The sequence below is a fragment of the Triturus cristatus genome, chromosome 5_1, assembly GCF_964204655.1.
Source record: "Triturus cristatus chromosome 5_1, aTriCri1.1, whole genome shotgun sequence".
NCBI lineage: Eukaryota > Metazoa > Chordata > Amphibia > Caudata > Salamandridae > Triturus > Triturus cristatus.
Genome location: NC_140587.1, coordinates 702,912,265 through 702,933,951, shown reverse-complemented (window position 1 = coordinate 702,933,951; position 21,687 = coordinate 702,912,265). Strand labels below are relative to the sequence as shown.

The 21,687-nt window shown below is 44.0% G+C and overlaps 1 protein-coding gene across 10 annotated transcripts in view; it reads left to right on the top strand.

Moving 5' to 3' along the window:
- Positions 1–21,687, top strand: part of DTNA (dystrobrevin alpha) — a 980,878-nt gene that overhangs the window by 843,272 nt on the left and 115,919 nt on the right. For 7 of the 10 annotated variants that reach the window (XM_085605673.1, XM_085605674.1, XM_085605672.1 and 4 more), the window contains 3 exons: positions 6,592–6,688; positions 7,394–7,414; positions 18,687–18,846. In XM_085605673.1, the coding sequence (XP_085461799.1) occupies positions 6,592–6,688; positions 7,394–7,414; positions 18,687–18,846 (278 nt within the window). The remainder of the gene's footprint in view (positions 1–6,591; positions 6,689–7,393; positions 7,415–18,686; positions 18,847–21,687) is intronic. The other 3 variants (XM_085605682.1, XM_085605680.1, XM_085605676.1) reach the window with 1 other exon arrangement.

The window sequence follows — 21,687 nt, the reverse complement described above, 5'->3', positions numbered from 1 at the left end:
TATTAAATACTAGCTGGAGATCATCAGCATAATTAAATATAACCAGCTCTCTCTTCTGAAGGGTCAGGATCAAAGGAAGGATATATAAGTCAAAAAGGAGAGGAGAAAGAGCGGAGCCCTGAGGAACCCCACACGTTAATCTCCTTTTCTGGGCCAAGAAGCTAGCAAGACGGACCGCTTGAGAGCGGTCACAAGGAAATGAGGAAATCCAATCCAGAGGAGGACCCCGAATCCCGGCGCTCTCGACCCGGTTGACCAAAAAATGGTGGCCGACCGTATTGCACGCAGCCGAGAGGTCTAGGAGCACCAGGGCTTGCATGGAGCTTTGGTCGCCCCCCCCTTCGTAGTTCATCAAGGACTGCCAGAATAACAGATTCAGTGGAGTGTTTGGGTCTAAACCCAGCTTGATGAGGATCCAGATAATGTGACTTCTCAACAAAGGTGCTGAGACAATCAGCCACATAAGCTTCCAAGATTTTTCCCAGAAAGGGCAGCAATTAGATGGGGCGGAAATTGCTGGGAATGGAAGGATCAGAACCATTTTTTTTTAAAAATAGGTACCACTTCGGCATGCTTAAAAAAGTTGGGAACAATGCCCAGGGTGAGGGAGTTAAGAAGAGACCTAGAAGGTTCAGGGCTCGAGAGAAAGACTTCCCGAAGAATAGAGGGGGGACAGCAGTCAGAGGGGGATCCTGACCTAACCTTCTTGAGTAAGGAGAAAAAAACTTCTTGGGTAATGGAAGGGAAGCGGTCCAAGCAGTGAGGATTAATCTTTGAACCACAAAAGTCCACAGATGTGGGGGGCTGAGGAATACTTGATTTAATGTTGATAATTTTCTCAATGAAGTAGTTATTGAGTGCGTCACATAAAGATTGAGAGGGAATGGGTTTTACAGTGACACGGTCGGGTTTGACAAGTTCATCTACTATTGAGGAAATATCTTTGGCCTTGTTGGTGGATGCCAGGATTTTGGAAGAGAAATAATCAGATTTAGTTCTGATGATAGCATTTTTATACTCTTTAAGTGCGGCAGTAAAAATGAGCTTTTTATGGAGGCAATAGTCCTGTCTCCACTTCCGTTCAGTTTGTCGCAAGGCCAGTTTCATGGCCTTCAGATTGTCAGAAAACCAGCGTTGTGCGTCGTGAGGTCTTTTGTTTCTAATTGACTGTAACAGGGCAATATTGTCTCTAGCCAATTCCAGCCAGGAGTTAATGCTTTCAGCCTGGAAATGGAGGGAAACCGTTGTGCCAGAGGGTTGAGATGCCGCTAACATGGTGCTACATTCCTTAGTATCAACCCGGCTCCAGTTCCTGGCCATAATGGTGGCAGGAGGAGAGAGTTTAGGAGCAGGGGTGCTCAGGATAGTAAAGGTAATGAGCAAGTGGTCTGACCATGAACAATATATTGGCTAAGTCTAAATTAGAGGTCCAGACCTGGTCTAGGATATTTCCCTTGACGTGAGTAGGAGCTTTACTATGCTGGGTGTAGCTCATACCTGTCAGTAGATCAGTAAACTCGGCCGAATGTGGGCTTTCCCGCACATTGTTAGGCCAATAATTAAAGTTGCCAACAATCAGTACTCTCGCATGATTTATGGCCAAATCAGCAATGGCTTCACTCAGTAGCTGCGAGAATGTAGGCATAAGTACAGGAGGCCTATAAAAAACGGCACAAGCAAAGAAAAAATGGTCGGACTCAAGTTTAAGCAAAAGATAGTCAACTAATGGGATTCGCCGGGTGGCAAAAGAATTGAATTTGTGTTTGTGGGAGATTATAGCTGCCACACCACCACTGATTCTATTTTCTGTCCTAAACACAGTACAAAATCATTGTAGCACTCTCCGACATGTATGAAAATAGCAAAGCCTCATTTTTTATCTTTAACCGTTTAAAGAGTTTTTGGAAAAAGGTTATAGAGACAGTGAAAGAGATAACTAGCAAAACAAATGTGTGTACTTCTGAATAATATCTCTAAGTCTAATTCCAAGGAGGAAAGGGGAAACACATTCTAATATTGCCGTTTTACTTTTATCCTATTCAACAGGTCAGTTGTGATTTATTTTATTTGTATTTGAAATATTTCAGTTGCAAAGGAGTGCTCTACAGGCTGAGAAGACTCCAGCTTTATTAGGGTGATAAACAGTAGGATTTAAATAAATATAAGGGCCTTTTCACAAAGACATTTGGGAGTGAATAACGTAGTACTCCTGTAGTGCTCTTTTACATACTCTTACAAGCCTTTGTGAATTCGCCCCAAAACCTCTAAAATGGGAGTAGTCTGGGAATGTTCATATACAGTTAGTACACATAGAAGGCACTATACCTTCTTTGCACTTTTACAACAGGAAGTTGTGTGTTTCGACGCTAATTCACCAATTCATGTAAGAGTGCATAAAACAGTTATCCTGCAGTACTTCCTGTATCCATAAATTATTTTGTGGATCAGTCCCTTGATCTACAAGAAACCACTAGGATCCCCCTAGGACTAACCAGCAACACTAGGACCAAGATCCCTAACAAGGACCATCAAATGGAACTTGAAGCCAGAAATGTGGTGCATTGATGTCAAAAGCGATTTAAAAAGCAACTCACTGTAGCAACCCCAGAGGACAACACTGAATCACATCAAAGTATGAACCGCCCCAATAGCACATCTGGAAACCAAATGCAAACAAAAAAAATCTAAAAAAGAACATCTCCAGAGTAAAATTAAACAAAACAATATATACTCATTCATTCTCAAACAACGCTCAAAGCTCTGGCTGAACCCAGCCTCAAGTTGTACAAAGAAGATCGGTGAAACAAGCCAGGACTCATCAATGTGAAGCTGAATTCCAGGCACTTTGCTCCCCAAAATGCTGTTTTTTTTGTTGTTTTTTTTATTGAAGTCCAAAAGCAAATTACCTTACACATCCGAAACATTGAGAAATAAAGATATCAAACATAGTCAATAAATTCAAAACATATTGCATATACAAGAAGTAAAAGCTATCCAGATCTAAGAAGAATTACTAAAACCAGGGCTTAGCCACCAATAAAATCCCCCTTATATATATTTCCATGTCCCCAAAACTAGATCCAATCCTGCCTTCACACTAACTGGTCTTCGAGTCAACGCTTTTATAAGGATGATAATAATGATGGATCCCACAACTTTTTAGTCGAAATAGGAAGACCATATTTTAGTAAATTTTTTGAGCCCACCTGTTCTTATAGCGTATATGCGTTCGCTTCGCTTAACCGCCCGCATCTTATTGACCCATTCCATTTGTAGGGGGACTGAATCTGTTCGCCATTTCTGTAATAAAAGGGATCTAGCTACTGCCATTGCGATGTATATGAGTTTGACCATCTGGGCTGGAAGTAGAAGGTCTGGGTCATAACCAATCAGTATATCAAATCTTGAGCATTGAAAATCACATTCAATTGCGAGAAAACAAAAAACATCTTCCCAAAATGTTTGAATTTTTGAGCACTGCAACATAGTATGGGTCCAGTTAGCCACCTGGTGACTACTACATCTGAAACAATAGGCTAAATAATTAGGGTACATCCTCTGTAAAACAGAGGGTGTACGATAAACAAGCCATTTACAAAAAAAAAAAGCATCCTACGCCAATTTGCACCTCTAAGTGTGTTAAAATGTTGTCTATTGATCATCATCCAAGTATTGCTATCAATTACCACATTCTCCTGATCAGACCATTTTTTAATTACTTTCTGTGCAAGATCCAAACTTTTCACCGAGGATAAGCATTGTTTCCATTCACCAGGTTTCCTGTCGGATGCTACTAATAATAGATCATTAATTAACTGGCTTGACCTATTCAATTGGGAAATGTCTAAATTTGAGAAAAAATTATATAAAATGTTGTAAGATCCCAATAGAATAAAATCATTCGAATTTGTTGTGTCATTTCATGCTTAGATAACCATTGACCATTTTGCAAAAAATCACCCACTTTGCGGAATCCTATCATAGCCCATTTTAGCGTAAGTTGAGTAAAGGATGCAATCCCTACTAAGGGGAATATCCCAGCAAGAAGCATACCTGAATTAATGACCGGAATAGAATATCTCTTAAACAGTGCTTGTCGTTTTTTAAATATCCAATGGAGGCACTTATACCTAACCAATTTAGGAGATTTAAAAATTGCAAGTGGTGATTGGATCTGATTTTCTTTAAGCATTAGATCCATAAAACTATTGATAAAATAATGTACTTGTGGAAGGGGTTTAAACCTTGATAAATACTGTGCAAAATATGCATAATATTAATCCCTGAGATTTGGAAGCGCTAGACCTCCTTGTTCCTCGTTCTCGTATAAAGTGCTTAGTGCAATGCGTGAAGATTTCTTTGCCCAAAGAAAGGTGGTAAACATTGACTCTATTTTAGAAAAAAACAAACTTGATAAAGTGCATGGAATAGTCGAAAATAGAAAATTAAAAAGAGGAAGGACTGACATTTTAATAAGAGCGACTCTCCCTAAAATAGAGATAGGATGAGAGCTCCAGCGCGACAGCAGAGCTTGAGTTTTCTGAATTAAAGGCACATAATTCAGATGGTACAGGTCGGAGACCAAATTCGTAAAATACACCCCGAGATATCTTTTCGGGTTAGAATTAATACAGGATCGAATATCTATGTACTTATTGCAGCCGCCAAAGGCTCAATAAAAAATGCAAAAAGAACTGGCGACAGGGGACATCCCTGTCGCGTGCCTCGTTTCACTTTAACCTGACCAGCAATTAAGGTATTAATAATTATATTGGCTTCCGCTTTACCATATAATCGCCGGATCAGGGACGTGACTTTGCTGGGGATGCCAAAATGATCTAAAATCATAAATAAAGTGTCCCATACCACTAAATCGAAAGCCTTCTCGGCATCTAATAACATCACCAAAGCAGGTATTTTATGTGTCTCGAAATAATCAAGAGCCTCCGTAAGATAGTGCGTGTTAGTGGCTAATTGTCTCCCTGCGATGAAACCATTTTGGTCAGTATGTATCAAATTCGCGGCATATTTATTCAATCGAAGTGACAAAATTTTGGTCAAAATCTTATAATCGTAATTAAGTAATGTTATTGGCATATAGGAATTTGGATCCTCAATATTTTTCCCCTTCTTTGGAAAACTCACTATATTCCCCAAAGTGCTGTTGAAGCAAAAGATCTTCCGATAGTTGCAGAGAGGGATGGTAGAAATAGAATGTACCCTGGTCGACTGTCCAGATATGCGGTCCTCTTAGTGTGTGTAGCGTATTCTCCATGACCAATTCACTGGCAGCCCAGCTCCAACCAAATTCAAGATTCCTGAAGCAAGATTACTTTACAGAATGGATTTATACTCCCAAACGTTCACATTTAAAAGAGCGGCAGTGCTGAAAAAGGGTTTGAGAGGAATCAATGCACATATGTGAGGACCAGTAAAGATGGCATCGACATGACATTAAACAAAAGACTGAATTATAGACAAAAATAAGGGAAAGGCAATTCATGATTTTAATGGGGCATCTGATTGTGAATGGGTTTGAGACTTGAAAACCGTCTTCTGTGGGCTTGGATGTAATGAGGGAACAGCTGTGCTCAAATGGGGGTCCATTGTGAATTTATTACTGTATGTCTTAGATGTAATGCTGTCGCAAAAAGACATTCATACCATTGAGATCAAATTGAGGTAAATATTAATTTAACATGTACCAAAATTGAGATGGATGGATGGATGGTGAAAGACCAATGGGACAACTTCGAACTAGCGGGCTTAGATTTATTACTCTGCAAATAATCATTAATTAAATGGTTCGGTGACTGTTGAAGTGATATTGAAACTGTGAGTTCTCTACTTAAATCTTAATTTGTTTTAAAGATCTTTAACAATACATTTCTCAGTATTTTAAATACACTTTAGGAAGTAAGCATGCTTTGCTAGTAGCGTTTTCTTAGAATTAAAGTCCATAGGGCAAGACTGGCAGTGGAGTAACTTAAAAGGTTTCCTTTACAAAGAGGGTGTTCAATCCATAAATCTAAAGTCCACAAATAAAATCAGTAAGGAATACTAAGCGCCAGAGAATCAACAGACTAAATAGTACATTCTCCCATGTGGCGGAGAAATGACTGTCTTTGTAGCTTGGTGATCTTTACAAGGCACAGATATCAATGGTATGGATTCATATGTGTCTCAGGGCTACGTGTCACATATATAGTTGTGTCTAGCTGTCCTTTTTCCTTGAGTCTAGAAGAGTTGCCTGTGTCACAGGGCATCAAGGTGACAGACTGGACTTTTCGTGGGTGGTTAGGCCAGCCCAAATTGCGGCACGATCACTGTACCTCTGTTTCCTCCCCTGTATTCTGCTATTCTACCAGAAACAGTTTTTGGCAGACAGGAACACACTGCCAGGGATGATGGGGAAGCTGCAAATTGTCTGGTTTAATAAAGCCTGCGTGGGATTTAAGGGTTTAGCCTATGCGCTGCCTCGCTGCTGCCTAGTACAAGCGGTCCCTGAAGCGTAGGCTCCTGGTCGCGGGCACAGGAATAAAGCGTTGCAAAGGTCTAGACAAATACTGATGTCCTCTGCTTGTTTTTCAGACAACGAAAGGATGAGCTTGAGCAGAGAATGTCTGCTCTGCAGGAGAGCAGGAGGGAACTGATGGTGCAACTGGAAGGACTGATGAAGCTGCTGAAGGTAACCAAGTGTCCAGGCTCAGTGTGACTATGGCCCCGGGAAGCAGCAGTAGACAGGACAAGCCCCGGCCGGGGAGTGGCGGCACATGAAAGTGGGCCCATGATGTGTGGCAATACATAAATGGCCGGGGGGGTGGGGGGGGGGGGGGGGTCAGTAGAGACGGGGCAGGAATAGGAAGTGCAGTTACAGAACGGGCTAAAGTTGGGGAGTAGCAGTACAGAGCACCCCCAAACGAGGAGTGGCAGAGACACATGTCCCAAAATGGGAGTCGATGGACAAAATGGAGTGACGGTGTCCAAGTTCCCCCAGATTAGCAGTTTCAGGATGGGAAATGTACTCTTTTTCAAACATTAACGTGAGCAAAAACGAAAATACACTATAATAATTTTGTCTTTCTTTTGTCAATTTCGAATACTTTTTGGCAAATTTACACATCATGATTTAGGTACAAAATGCCAAGGGGTCCAAATAGTGGCAGCACAAATGTATCTATATGTGTGTTCGATAGAATGGATTTGATGAATAAACATAATGCTGCGCACACACACTGTTTTTAAAGCAGATTTTGCACACATAATTAAAAAGAATACAGTTTTGCTAAAGACGTGTTGCTATATCGTAAAACAAATAGTGGGACAATTAGAACCTCAAATTTTGTTTGCTAGGCAACATTCTAACTTTTCTGCTGGTCCAACCTTTCCACAGGAAGAAGAGCTGAAGCAGGGAGTAAGTCCAGACCCTCTGGTGTAGGCCAGACTAACTCTTGAGCCCATCTGCACCTTGCATTGGTTGTGAATATTATTGCATGTTGTGTGTGCTTTTGCCCTGGCGTGAGTTTGAAAACTAAGTAATCTGCCAAGTTTCAAGCCGATTCTGGTAATCTCAGTTTGATTATTTCGATTAATCGTTTATAGAAGCTTCAACAATGAGAATCCCTGAATCAACTAGAAAGAACAGCTGGTCATCAAAATGTACTTAGAGTAAACAATAGAGAAATTTTGAGTGGAATCTCGTTGTCTTTGGCTATGGCTCTTTAAGGGTGTAAAGTGTTGTTGTGCAGACTCAACCCCACCGTAGTATTAAAAGTTCCGTCTGTAATTTCTGCCACTACTTGGTACTAACTGGCCCTTATTTTTGGAACTTATCTGTTTCTATCAGTGTTACAGAAATAAAAATGTAATGACGGAATCCATTTCAGAGGCATTTTTCAAAATGGCTGCCTTTCTCCTCTTCGTGCCTGCTTCACAAGCAGATGGGCTGTGCGCCATGTGCAAGTATTGCGTTCATTGTATCTAAACAAACTGTTGACCACAAACCTGTTGCCAGTCTTGTGTAATAATCTCCTAAATGCCCGTTGCACCTACTCTTTCTGATTCTTCAGCATTATTGTTGCACCTTTTTGGACTAAAATCCTTCTTTACATCTCTGCTTTGTGACCATCACTGTTAGTGTTCATTAGTAGGTTGCTACGAGCATCTGCTGTACCCAACATTGATTAGTCACAAACCGTACATAAGCTCATATACCTTTTTTATCAATCATGAGAAGTGCACAGGTTGTAACGTCATCTTTCTTTAAGGGGAGGAGATATGTTGTCACATTGAGGACACTAGGACATTGCAGTAAGTGATTCTCCCAGGTCCACAGCAAGCACGCCACTTCCTGTCCAAGACTCAATAGAACATGAGAGAGAGGAACTGGCGTCATACCACCGGACAGCATGGTAGGAGACGGAGAATTAAAAGGACAAGCCTATTAGAGAGGGTGCCGGAAACGTAAGAAATAATAATACAAGCACTTTGCTTCATGTCTTCTAAACCTAATGCACTTGGAACACCACACCAAATTCCATTTCATTTAACATCTCTTGACATAAGCCGTCAATTATCAGAAGCGATGCATGCGTTTTTAAAAAGAGACACCATGCAAATAAAAGAACAATAATGAAAAGATTTGCTGAATTCTTAAAGATGGTGGTGGCAGCTCAAAAGCGTTGACCCAACAGCCATTAAAGAGCTGGGATCCAGTGGGATGTGGTTCTGTGCCAGAAAGAGCTAAGAAGTTTAATGGTGGAAAAGCATTTATATTAGAGACGATAAGTAGCATACTTTAAAAACCACATTAGTTTCCAGCTCTGTCCATGGCGGGATACAATTATTTACTAGTTCTCTCTAGGCCTAGCCATCTTTTTAAATACCCTGTTTAACACAGAGCGAAACACGTTTCCAGTTTTGTACACTATCCACTAGTCAAATTCGCTTCCTCCTTTTCAGATCTTGTTTTGATTGCATAAACCATGACTTTCGGGCGTGAAGGGCATGTCTTTGTTTATTCGAGGTCAAATTCTAGGGCTTGGCTGCTCTGTTGTTTGTATAATGTGTGTAGGTTTAGAATATTGTTAACAATAACCTGGTCTTTGGTATATGCTGTGTACTCAAGGTATTTTGGTTTTGCTCCTCTTGCCACCTATTTTCTCTTGTTTCATCCCTTCAAGGTCGCCATCATTTTCCCAGTTTGAAAGGCAGTTTATGCTGGTGTTCTCCCATCTGCTTTCTCCCTATCTGCATTTCCTCCGTTAGGATTGACTCTCAGTCGCAAAGTCCTTGGTCTGATTTCTTTCCTAGAGAGGTATCCTTCTCAGTGAAATCCTATTGCTATTTGTGTTTACGCCATTAGCAGACCTACTGGTAGAAGAGCCTTGGAGGCAGCTGGGAATTAGACAGAATACGTCCTCACGATGTCCAGTGTCCAGAGGCGGTGTGTATTTGGATTTCCGCTGTCATGGGAGATAACAGGCATGGTGCTTGTGGTTGACTGTATGCAATAGTTAACTGCACTCTTGAGTTTTTTGGTTTTTAGGAGTGGGTGATTACCGCTCTTATATTCTTTTAAATCATGGACTTTTAATATGACCTGTTTTAAAAAAAGTTTTGTAACTTTTTGTCTTTTATGATTGATACAATCGAAATAAAGACTTATGACTGACCGACTGATTACCGCTCTTTATTCCCTCGCGTGCCGCTGAGGTAATCCACTTCCTCTTAACTAATGTTCCAGTGGTTGAACACTCTTTGTAGCATTCCTTCTGCTTTCCATAACTGTATTTCCTCTTTGTTAGGACATATGAGCATATGCATTTCACTCTCCTTTTCCTTGGGCTTTTTTTGGTCACCATGGATGACTGTCTCTTGAATGTCCTGTCTAAGTACTTGGGTAATTTTCTTTTGGACTGTGGCCATTTACCCAATAGATATTCTTCCTGGTGAGTCTGGCGACTGAGCCTATCTGAGCAGCAGCACCCTCAGCAGCCCTTCATGCAGGTGTCTTGTCATCGACTATTTTTCCTTCTTCAGGAACTATATGCTGGAGGGTGCTGTTAATATCTGTTCTCCTCGTCATTTCTATGGTGAAGGATCTGGAAACTGAGCGTGAAACATAATGCTAGCTCACACCTAAAAAAAAGATTTAGGCTACGTATGCAAACCAAAACCCCTCTATGGGCTGTTCTGTGCTCAGGAACTAGCAGCCAGGGCTGAATATGCAAAAAGGTAACCTACCGCCAGACAACTCCCCATCTTCCTCCGGCATCTCAGTCTCTTCGCTTAGACGATATCAATACCCTTTGCAAGTTAAAGCCAAATATCTACACTCCACACTCCACCTCAGACCTTTATTAAGGCTTCCTACAAATATTACAAAAATAGTCTATGGGCGAATTGTAGTCTTGTTACAGGCTCACGTGTAGTAAAGCCCGCAGTATGGCTGATCCATGTCTTCATTGAGACCTTAGTCGTCTAACGGAATGTGTTTATCACAGTTAGATCAGGTTGGCAATACATTGCCCGCTGGTATGCACCACTGTGTTAAAGTGGTGACCTGGACAGCTGCCTTAAAACCTGAATTTTTGGCACTTGACGGACCACAATTCAGAATTGTCCCGCATGCAGTTTTATGATTTGTGCGGTTCTGGATCCAGGTAAAGTCTGTTACTGTCATTTATAATTTATGGACATTTCTTCTATGACACGATGCAGTGCCATTTGATGGTGAGTGCTGTCCAATTACAGTACCAACCACCCCCTGAAGACTGCACATTTTGCCATTTCGGACATGAACATGTAGCCTGAATAAGGGCTGGAGCCGGGATCTGAGGTGTGCGGATCTGCATGCGATTTGCACTGTGTAGTTGCCTTTAAAATCACCTGGCTACTTCCTCTTTCCTGTGAAAATGCAAATGAGCAGCCAAGGACAGTGCCTCGCGCAGCCTTGGATGGAGTGGCTCTAGTTTGTGACTTGGCTATTGAGAGTCCATGGAGGCCTCAAAGTAACCTGTGGTGAACCAGAGAACTGAAGCAGGCCAGCCCAGGTGCAGATGGTGGGAGAGGTATTGTGATTGGGGAGTGCCAAACAAGCCAGAGAGGGTTGTCCACCTTCAAAACTGCTGCCTGCACCCAAGCCCTCAAAACCTGGACAGCCTGATGTCTGCGGGAAGGGGGCAGTGAAAGTACCAGCAGTTTTAATCCTCACAGAGAGGAGTTCATCAGACTGGTTAGCGGATCTGAGAGTAAATCCCTTAAGAACCTGGTAGATTAACCAAACAAAAGCTTCCAGCCGTACAGCGCTGCTCTTATGGTTATCAAAGATCCTGCGTGGCCAGCCCGAGGCAGTAGGCATGGACAGATGGAACACCATTTGTCACTCAAAAGTCAGCAACAAACGCACCATTCTGTGGCACTGGTGATAGCACCAAAACCGGGCTCTGTCTCTTTAACATCATGTTTGGAACCTTCGGCTTAAGGGGTGGGAGTGCCTCTGTGCACATGCAGAGGCCGCTTTTCTGACTGGCCTGCTGCTTGTTCATTTCAAACTTTGGTTGTTCACTCTGCTCGGCTTCTGGTTCCACTTTGGCATTTCTTGAGTTAAAGTTGGGTGCAGTATGGTGGTGACCAGTGCCTGCCAACCCTATGATTAAAACAAACATTCACACTTCTGTCACCTGAAAGTTACATTCAATCAAATCCTAATTTGAGGGATGACTTGCAAAACACCTGGCCCAAATGTGTTTGGTGTGCAAACGTGTTTCTAAGCAGCAAAAATGTTAAATAGTGATTTTAGTGATGGAGGGGAGGAAGGATAATTATGCTAGGGTCACAAAAACCAGAGAGTGAGCGCAAACAGATGGCTGTTAGCAGGACACGATAAAAAAACCATGGAAAACACGAATTGCTGAGTGGTGGACAGCTAAGGCCCGATAAGTAACTGGGGGATAGAAAACCCATTCCCACTCCTCTGCCGCTTCCCACTAAAATATAAAAACATGAAATGTTGATATTCTATATGAAAGCACCGAGGAAAAAAATTAACACTGGGATGTGTATTTTGGCGGATCGCATATCCATCACCGTTGTGACCGAGTAACCCACCCCCCAAAATCTAACTCATGCCCTACTTCTGTTGGTTGGCCCCCTAGGCGGACAGGAGTCCTACTCCCTGATCCGGTTAGCCGGGTATTTTCTGCTTACAAATGTAGTAGTTACTCAACTTTTTTAAGTCTAAATATATCCACACGTTATGCTTTGGGAGAAAACGAGTTCAATTTAAAAAAGAGAAGCCATTTATGAGGCGAGGTGCCAAGCGGCCTCCTCCTGCCCTCCGGACTCAAAGCGGAATGAAGACTTTAGCATCAAAGCGGGAGAAAACCAGAGAAACGTTCAAGGGGAAATATTTTTGATGAACAGACGGGAGTGATAAATTACAAGACACATGGCACATATCAATAATGTGCCTAAATTGCCCAACATTTGGAGGCACAAAGAATGCTGTGATGCGCTACTCGTAATATTTACTAGACCGAGTCCTCCTGCTTCTCGTCTCAGTCTCCCGTCACAAACTAGCCCTTGAATTTTAATTTTTAGAAATGATGGCCCCTTCGTTAGTCAGGTGGATGTACATACTTGCCTTCTAACCTGTTCACACAATTCGACTAGACATCCTGCAATGGAGGGAGTAATGCTATCATTACAACAGGGGGAGAGGGTGCACAGCGTGATGAAGGTGAACAACAACCGATAAATACAGAGTCCTCCGGTGGTGGTAATGCCTCGCCATTAAACGTTCTGCACCTGAGAATGGAGCACAGGGCGATTATGCATGTTTTTGTTTTATTTCGAGCTGCAACACTCAGAGTGTGCCGTATTTTCGTCTCACACATTCTACCCGATTTAAAGTGATGGAATTGGTGCACAGAAAAAGTGCGGTTTATCACGCAAGTGGTAATCCCAAATCGTCCCCAAAATGATGACATCGAGATTTCCGCTGTCCTGGTACTGAAGCTCCGTGCACAGTGTGGCTGGCTGCTGTTTTTCTGCAGGAGGGCGTCTTTAGTCTCCGGGTCCAGCAGCTCGCAGGGTTCACTACCAATGCATCTAAAGACAATAGGTTAAAATAATTGCCTTAAAACTCTTCTGTTAAGCAACTGCATTCAATCTATTTTTTACTAAATGATAAAAAAAAGCCCATTTATGAAAGTGCTATAAATATGGCAGTTGTGCTCTTTCCGCGGGCAAGTTTTTATTTAGCTGCAGATTTAAAACAAGCATGATAACCCGGTAGAGGGCGCCGCATCCTCACATTTGGCAACACCGCACAGCATATAGCTAAATCACAGATAGGCGGAATTGAAATCTTTTAAGCCCTTTCACTGTGAAAGAAAAGGAATTTTAAAATCTGTCAATCAGGGTAAGCGGAACAAATACTGTGAGAAAAAAAAGATGCCGGGGGCCAGCTGTTATTCGCGAGCACCCAGAATGATACATTTTCCGTGCAGGGGTTTCTGTTGTAGCCAGAGTAGTGTGTGGCGGGGATTGTCACAGGGTGACATTAATCAGCTGCAGACGGTATGTGACAGCCACAGCACTAAATCACCCCAGCAGTGGCACTGGAGCTGGAGTTATGGCCTTTCCGGAGGCTGACAAGACCATCCATCTTACTTAAAATAAATGATACTTTTGTGTGGGCTTTGTTAGCCCTTAAATCTCCTCCATACGTGTCTCTTACGGAGCCCGTGTTGGCAGGGTGGAAGAAGTGGGGAAATGAAGCGCCTGAAAGCACACAATGAACCCTGAGAGAAGCATGACGCTGTGCTTCTGAGTGGAACGCCGTCGTGTGAGGCGCTAACAGCATGGTGTTTTACAGTGTGCTTAGTCACATTAAACAAGTTAACTGAAAGCAGCTGAACGCAGAAGAATTTCAATTGAAAGCATCTCGGCCACAGGCCTCCCAGCAGTGCATGCATCTGTGCTCTTGCCAGCATGGCTAATTTAGTGGAATTACTTGCCGTGGCCTTCCGTTGTGCATCCCTTGACAACCCAATCACAAAGCCGTGTGTTCTCCATAAACATCAGATGCTAATAGACACCGTGTGCGTGTGTGTTTGGAATTCCCGCCCTTGTAGACTGCATGACTGTACTGGAATCACCAACCAGCGTTTACAAATAACATGTTCCAGCGTTGACAGAACAGTTTGTTTTTCCACAAGAACTGAATGGCATCATGTTTTGCTAATAAGACCCCAGTGATGCAAACAACTACCAAGGTTCAGTGTAACCTTTGTTCTACACATACAGCGAGGTGTGGGGGCCTGTTTCCATTGCCAAAAGAGGTTTTTGTCAGGTAGCTTTCAGGATATCTTCATTCCTGTCCAGCACCCCTATATGCTGCTACCTACCAGCAACCTCCAAAGAACTCTGCCTGTAGGTACCCCTTACTCAAGCAACCCTTGTTACCCCTATCTGATTCTGCACACCCTAGCAGACCTGCTTGTATGCCTGACACAGTCAAGGTGCTTACTTCTGGTACCCACGAACCACCCCCAGATGATGGTGGCAAAGCCAGTGACGCTGTGCAGGACCTACATGCCACTGCCCGTAGTTCACACGAGAGAATCCTAATGTTTTTGTAAGCCAAAAAAATACTTTATTTCAGCTTTCCTGCACTAAGAAACGCCTCCAACAAGTTAATGGAGACATTAATCCACCCATTTATACTTTAAATCTCCCTTTTCTCTGTAGTCCTGTTCCATCAAAGCCAACAGTATCTTTGCTGCTAGGGCAGGGTCAGGCAGGCAGAGAGGTCTGCACTGAGAACAGATTTAGCAGTCTAGGCCTGGGAGTTGGAGGAGCATAGCAGTCCTTCAGCAGCTGATCACTGGCACTCAGCAGCGGCACAAGACAAGTCATAGTCATGAGATTGGGACACCCGCTGCAGCAAACTTCACGTCACTTTCATCCTGTGCATCACTTGCCATTTCTAAGACATCACTAAACATGGACCTGTCTGGAGCCCAGGCGATGCCCAGCAACAAGGGCTTTACCCATAGCTCCATCCTTCCGCACGCTGATTGCTAGCCTGTCACTAGGTTAACCAGCATGGCAAGCTCCAGGTTTCTGTCCACAGTCTGTGGCCCTCCGTAGAGCCACCCTCCAGGTGATACCGCTGTATGCGACTGTCGACGGATGGATCTGAGTCTGTCATTCCAATGCTGGACCTTGAACCATGGAATGCTTTTTGGGGGGAGCATTATTTGGTAGACATGCTGGCGCTTCGATAAAAGATGGATGACAAATAACCACTGTCCTGATCACTGCCTTGGGTATCTGGGACAGAAGATGAGACGTCGTGGAAACTGAGGCAAGGGTTCTGCTAAGATCTGACCTGTTCAAGCAGAGGCAGATACTCAACAATACAATAAGAGGGGCAGGGACCCCTTTTTGGCCAACGCAAGACGTCAAGAAGCACACACCACTGGCTGCACTCTTACAACCACCTCCGGCTTTGAAGACACATGGATCCTCAAGGAGAGGAAAAATGACCAGAAGTATTGGTGGACGCTCCACACGCTGGATCCGGACCTCTTCTCCCCGGACCAAGGGCCACCGGTGAGTACGGCCTCCATTAGTTAGTTTAGGATTGTTGAAACAGTACAACTAACACATGCATTGCTACTAATGAAAGATGAGGACAACCAGTCTCATGCAGTCTGCAGAGAGGCTGTGAAGTGGGACGAATTCATTATATTTGTAGTTCATGGAAAATGACTCTCCTAAGCGGTAGTTCGGAGTGAGCGTCAGATCTTACTGCTGGAAAGGGATAAGAGAATTTACTTCCAGCCTAAGGCAAAACACGATATAAAACATTGACACAGCATGGGAAATCTAGCATATACATGTAAGAATTGTTTTGCCCAACTCCATAAAAAATATATAATGTTAAGGGATAGAAATTGGCCATTTTATCAGTCCAAAGATGCCAACAAAGATTTTGCATATAAAGAAGAGTTCTGAAATTCATGGGACCTGAGATCTATGAATACTGTTTTGGTTCTGTGTCTAGATTAGCTCATGAGTTTGTGGGGTCTGAGTGAATGGTCTGTGAGTAAAAGGGAGACCACATTCTGCACCAGCTCACACTTCAATCGGAGTGAAATTCTGCAACAGCGGGCGCTAACCTTAGCCACATTATGGTGGATTTCAGGTGAGCCTTGGAAGTGAGCACTCACGTAATGTGGGACAATATATCATGAGACACACAGACTGGACCTGCACTGCCGTGACCTATGTGGACATGCAGTCATCAAGCCTCGCTCGAGGTCACCCATATTTGCTGTCTAGAACAGTTCCCGTCAGCTAACGGCCCATAGTTCAGCATTCAGACCAAAACTACCACCATTCAGCTTAAACTCCTCTGCGGACGAACCTTTGTCACGATTATTTTATTTTACAAAACACCCCCCAAACGCTGCATTTAGCCTACTCTCTGTGGGCGTACAGACATGTTTTGATCCTGATCTCACAGGTATTTCCTCCAATGGAACATCTCTTACCTTTTCAAAGGTTTTAGATGCTTGCTAAACTAAAGAGCTCTCAGATAGGATGAGAACAGAAGCGAGCTGCTCAGAATAAAAAAGAGGATTGTTTTCTGTTGGGAACCAGTAATGGAAGTCATTTCTGAAGGTGGCAGATCAACTCTTGAGTTTCAACCATGCATTCTATTACTATTACTATTAGTGTCTTAAACTCGATTTAGAGAGCCGGGGCGTGATCAAGCATCATGATATGTTTGAATATGATGCTCTTCTGTTCCTCAACTGCGCCCACAAACATGATCAAATCCCTGAGTGCCAGTCTCCAAAGATTACTCTGAAACAGAAGTCCACGTCCGCCAGCATAGCGGTGCAAAAAGTGTTGCTGCCGATAACATTTACATGAGGATTGCTGCTGATGTCACGATTGTTGAAGTATCCAGTGGTGGACACTACCCCAGCATTCTCTGTGCCAAGGACCTTGCAAAGGTGACAGTCATTGTTTGACACTGCAGAATGTTGAGACTGGCAGGCCTTTAATCTGCTGCTTACCTGGGCATTGGGCATTTAACCGCTGTTCATTGGCGATCAACCATTCTTCATTTAAAAGTGGGCTAGGTCTGTGATTAAAAGTTAATCCTGAGGTCATCAACTTAGGCTAATGCAACTACCTAAGTTATCTTTATTATGACTTGCTTATATGCGACCTTTTCTTTGTCCCTTCTATTTTTCTTTCTATATGTATTTAGTGATTTGTGAGAGTAATCTCTAGAGCGCTTTGGAAATTGATGCTTTCCGGTGATATAAACGACTGAAGGTGTGAAGCGGGATCTAGACCGTGAGGAAGTGAGGACGTGAATGTCTTGGGGACGGCTGGGAATGTAAACCGCTTCTCTATTCAATAAACCAATGGAGATTGAATGGCTGGACAATGTGTGTGCACACAAGCCTCCAGAGGCTAGAGGTGGCCCTGTCCATTCTTTGATTGCCCTCTTACAATTACCAGAATAATAATTAGGTTTGCATTGTCTGGACAACTTAAAAAAAATGTAAATATTCCTAACTCCAAATTTCACATATTCTTTACATTTCTTGCATTACTTGTTTTATTGATGTGATTTCCCAAAATTACATCATTAAAAAGATTGACCCCTATGCTTTAGCCTACACGTTTCACATTGTATTATGCTTCCCCATGGCTTCTTAATGCAATTTAACAGTTGATGTATGGACATATTACAAAGGACTGTGTATCCTCAATCTTTGATTTCCCTGAATCTAATCAAGAAGCTGACCCTGATACAGCTGAGGCTCACGCCTGTTACCAGCTTCTTATATAGATAACATAAATCTGGACACCAAGAAATTCAAACATGTAGAGAATAAGTGACATTTGGAGTTATGCCTACAATTTTTTCATGTTGTCTCATCCGAAGGTACTTGATATGTGAAGTACCAGCATCCCTGAGAGAAAAAGATTAACAAATTGAGAGCACTTCAGCCCTGGGCCTAAATTCTCACTTGTCCCTAAAAAATCATCTGGTGTACCGGAAAAATGATATTCATGACAATCTTGCTTGAGTATGTAGTTTGGAAAACATTCTGACATTGTCCCTCATGCAGGGCCCTGTTACCTCTGTCTGTGATCAGCTTGTTATTCATATTGTGCTCCACAATCTTATAGGATAACCAGAAATTACAATGGTTAAAAATTACAAATGTTTGAAGTTGTCTACGCCACCAGAGCCTCACTTTGAACCACCTGTTACATATAACAGTTCAACATATTGGTAGCACATTGGTGATCATTTCTTATGATTAGATTGGAATAATTGTTCCCCTCGGTGATAGTGATGGGTTTACCTGATGAAAGCACAAGCATGGTTTAAATTCACCTCACAAATATAGACTGCTTCGTCCTAAAAACTCCCTATATCCTGCACAGTTTTGCCACATCCAAGGCAGTAAAGTTTCAGTTATCCCCTAGTTACTGTGGCATCATATCCTTGAAATGTCAATTGCTACTGTGCACATGTGAGGGGAAGCAGCTTTGGTTACCTTGAGCAGAGATGCATGCAAGCGAGCATCATTTTGTTTTCGGCCAACCTACCTACCTAACCCTTTCTGCTTGTTTTCCAGACTCAGGGGGCGGGCTCCCCTCGCTCCTCGCCCAGTCACACCATTAGCCGGCCCATCCCCATGCCCATCCGGTCTGTGTCCTCCTGTTCCACCCCAACCCACACGCCGCAGGACTCGCTGACGGGAGTTGGGGGAGATGTGCAGGAAGCATTCGCACAAAGTAAGTGTGAGGTTTAGCAGTAGGAAGTCAAGTGTCTTATGGTATGAATGTGACAATCATGACTCGAGTATTAATGTGTATTTGGAAAGTTCAAGGAAAAAGGGACAGAAAATGTGTATAAAATATGCAGCACCCGGTCTTTTATAATTCTTGGTGCACTCCTAGCAGGACAGGTCCATGCACCTGCAGTAAAATCATGTGACACAGGTATATTAAAACAGTGCCTACTGTACCAGCTGGCCTCATGCTTCTAAATATAAATTTACTTTATATGAATGTAAAATGTAATTCCAATGATGTACTCTGTCTGAGATAAAGGAAAAGAAAGCCAGCATGGGTTGGGGCAACCGTTGTGTCCTCCTAGTGCCACGAGTAGGCCAATGCAACTATTCCTTCAATTCCCATCAAGATATGTCCTATTGTACACAAATGTCACCTTCTGTCTGCAAACGATTAACCCCTGAGAATGCAAGCGGTATTGTAATTGGTCATCTGCTGTCCTAAGGCCAAGGTGTGGAACACTGCCTACAGCAATGGCAGCCCCTCCGCTAAGGCGGAGTAGCGTCATCCCAATGCTTTATGCAGTGTAAAAAAAATGAAAACGAAAATGATAATAACCAGCATTATCATTTTAGTTGTCTGTTTCTTGGTGTGGGCGGGGCTGGACTGCCAGATCAGGGGCCAGGAGGAGGAGTGGTTGCTCCACTCTAAATTGCGCTTAACTGTTTGGCTGGCTCTCTCGGGCAGACCATAACAGTCAGCCACACTTTGCATGTTCTGCACCCATGCTACATTACAACCTGGGTGCAGAACATGCCCAGACCCCCATTCCCCGTCTGAGCGCCGAACCATGGCACTCAGACCAATCACAACGCTGCTTTTCAGCGTTGTGATTGGCTAGGGGAGTCAGGAACCTGGGTACATCCTGGTTCCTGCTTCCGAGGATCGAGTGGCGGTGGCAAGCGGACTGAGAGGCGGCGGCCTGCCTGAAGGTAAGTGTTTATCTGAAAGAAACACGTTAGTTAGATTCCTTACCTTAGAATATCCTCAGGCGTCAGGCTGGATCCGAAAGATTTTTCGTCAGCAGTACCCCTGCGCGTCAGTAGGCATCGTCTGCGGCTCCGCGTCCGTCGTCGGCGTCGTGATCGCCAGGATGAAGTCGTCGGAGTACTTAGACGTCGTCCTCATGCGCTGACATCAGTTCCTCTTTTTTCTGCTCCAGCAAGCGCAGATCCGGGAAGAGCGTACCCTTAGTCATTTTTTTGACTAACTTTTTGGACATTTTGTCTATCTTTTTCGAGTCGACTTCGACTCCTGGTGCCGGTAGGGATGCCCGGGTTCAAGCCATGTGACGTCTGTCACCGACTGATGTCAGTTACCGACCCCCACCATCGGTGTCTCTACTGTCTTGGGGCCGACCACGATGACAAGTCGTGCCCCGACTGCCGGGCCCTGACGTCGAAAGCTAGGCGGGAGCGGTCCCGCAAGCTCCTCGAGATCCGCCAGTCGGTTCTGCACCGCTCGATGTACCGGTCGAGGAGGAAGTCGAGGGACTGGTAGCGGAGCCACAGTCATCACCGCTCATCGGGATCCAAGTCCTCGCACTCAGGTAGGTCGAGGCATGGCAAAAAGAAGTCGAAGAAGCGCCACGGAACATGGCTGCAACATCAGGGCATCACCCTGGTGGTTCAACACCTGGCGGGCTCTCTGAACGCCAGGGCGGACAAACTCAGCCGCCGGTGCTTGATGGATCACGAGTGGCGTCTGAACTCGGACATGGCTGTCTCTTTCGGCAGTGGGGAGAGCCTTGGTTAGATCTATTCGCCACCGAAGAGAATGCACAATGTCATCAGTTCTGCGCGTTGGAATTTCCAAGGCAGCACTCGCTCGGAGACGCTTTTCGTCGCGAGTGGAGTTGCGGTCTGTTATATGCCTTTCCGCCTACACCACTTCTACCCAGAGTGCTGAAGAAGATCAGGCGCGACCGGGCCCAAGTCATCCTTGTGGCTCCGGATTGGGCACGAAGATAATGGTATCCCAAGCTACTCAGTTTGTCAATTGATCCCCGATTCGACTGCCTCTTCAGGCGGACCTTCTGTCGCAGCAGCAGGGGACAGTCCTCCACCCGAACCTGTCCAGTCTCCACCTCCATGCGTGGAGATTGAGCGGAGACAGTTGATGCCATTTGACTTGCCTCCTGAAGTCTGTAATGTTATTCTGGCAGCCAGGCGTCCCTCTACAAAATCGGTATACGCCTGCAGGTGGAACAAATTTGTGGCATGGTGCACAGCAAAGGCTGCGGATCCCCTTTCCGCCCCTCTTTCTTCTTTACCTGGCCCAGCAGGGCTCTGCTCTGGGCACCATCAAGGGATATCTTTCAGCTGTTTCAGCCTTCTTGAGGCTTCCTTATCAGCCTTCTCTTTTCAAGTCCCCCGTTGTCAATAGATTCTTGAAAGGCATTACTCACATGTTCCCTCCTGTTCCCTTTGTAATGCCTCAGTGGGACTTGAATCTGGTGTTAATTTATCTGATGTGCGCTCCCTTTGAGCAACTTCATAACTGTCCTCTTCATCTTCTGACTCTCAAGACTGCTTTCCTGGTTGACATCACCTCTGCCAGAAGAGTGAGTGAGCTCCAGGCTCTTTCTTCTAAACCTCCTTTCGTCTCTGCCTATCCGGACAAGGTTGTTCTGAGGACTCGCCCTTCTTTTCTTTCTAAGGTGGTTACTGCCTTTCACGTCGGGCAGTCCATTACCTTACCCACCTTCTTTCCGCCTCCGCATCCATCGAAAGAGGAAGAGAGGCTCCACCGTCTGGACCCAAAACATGTGCTCTACTTTTA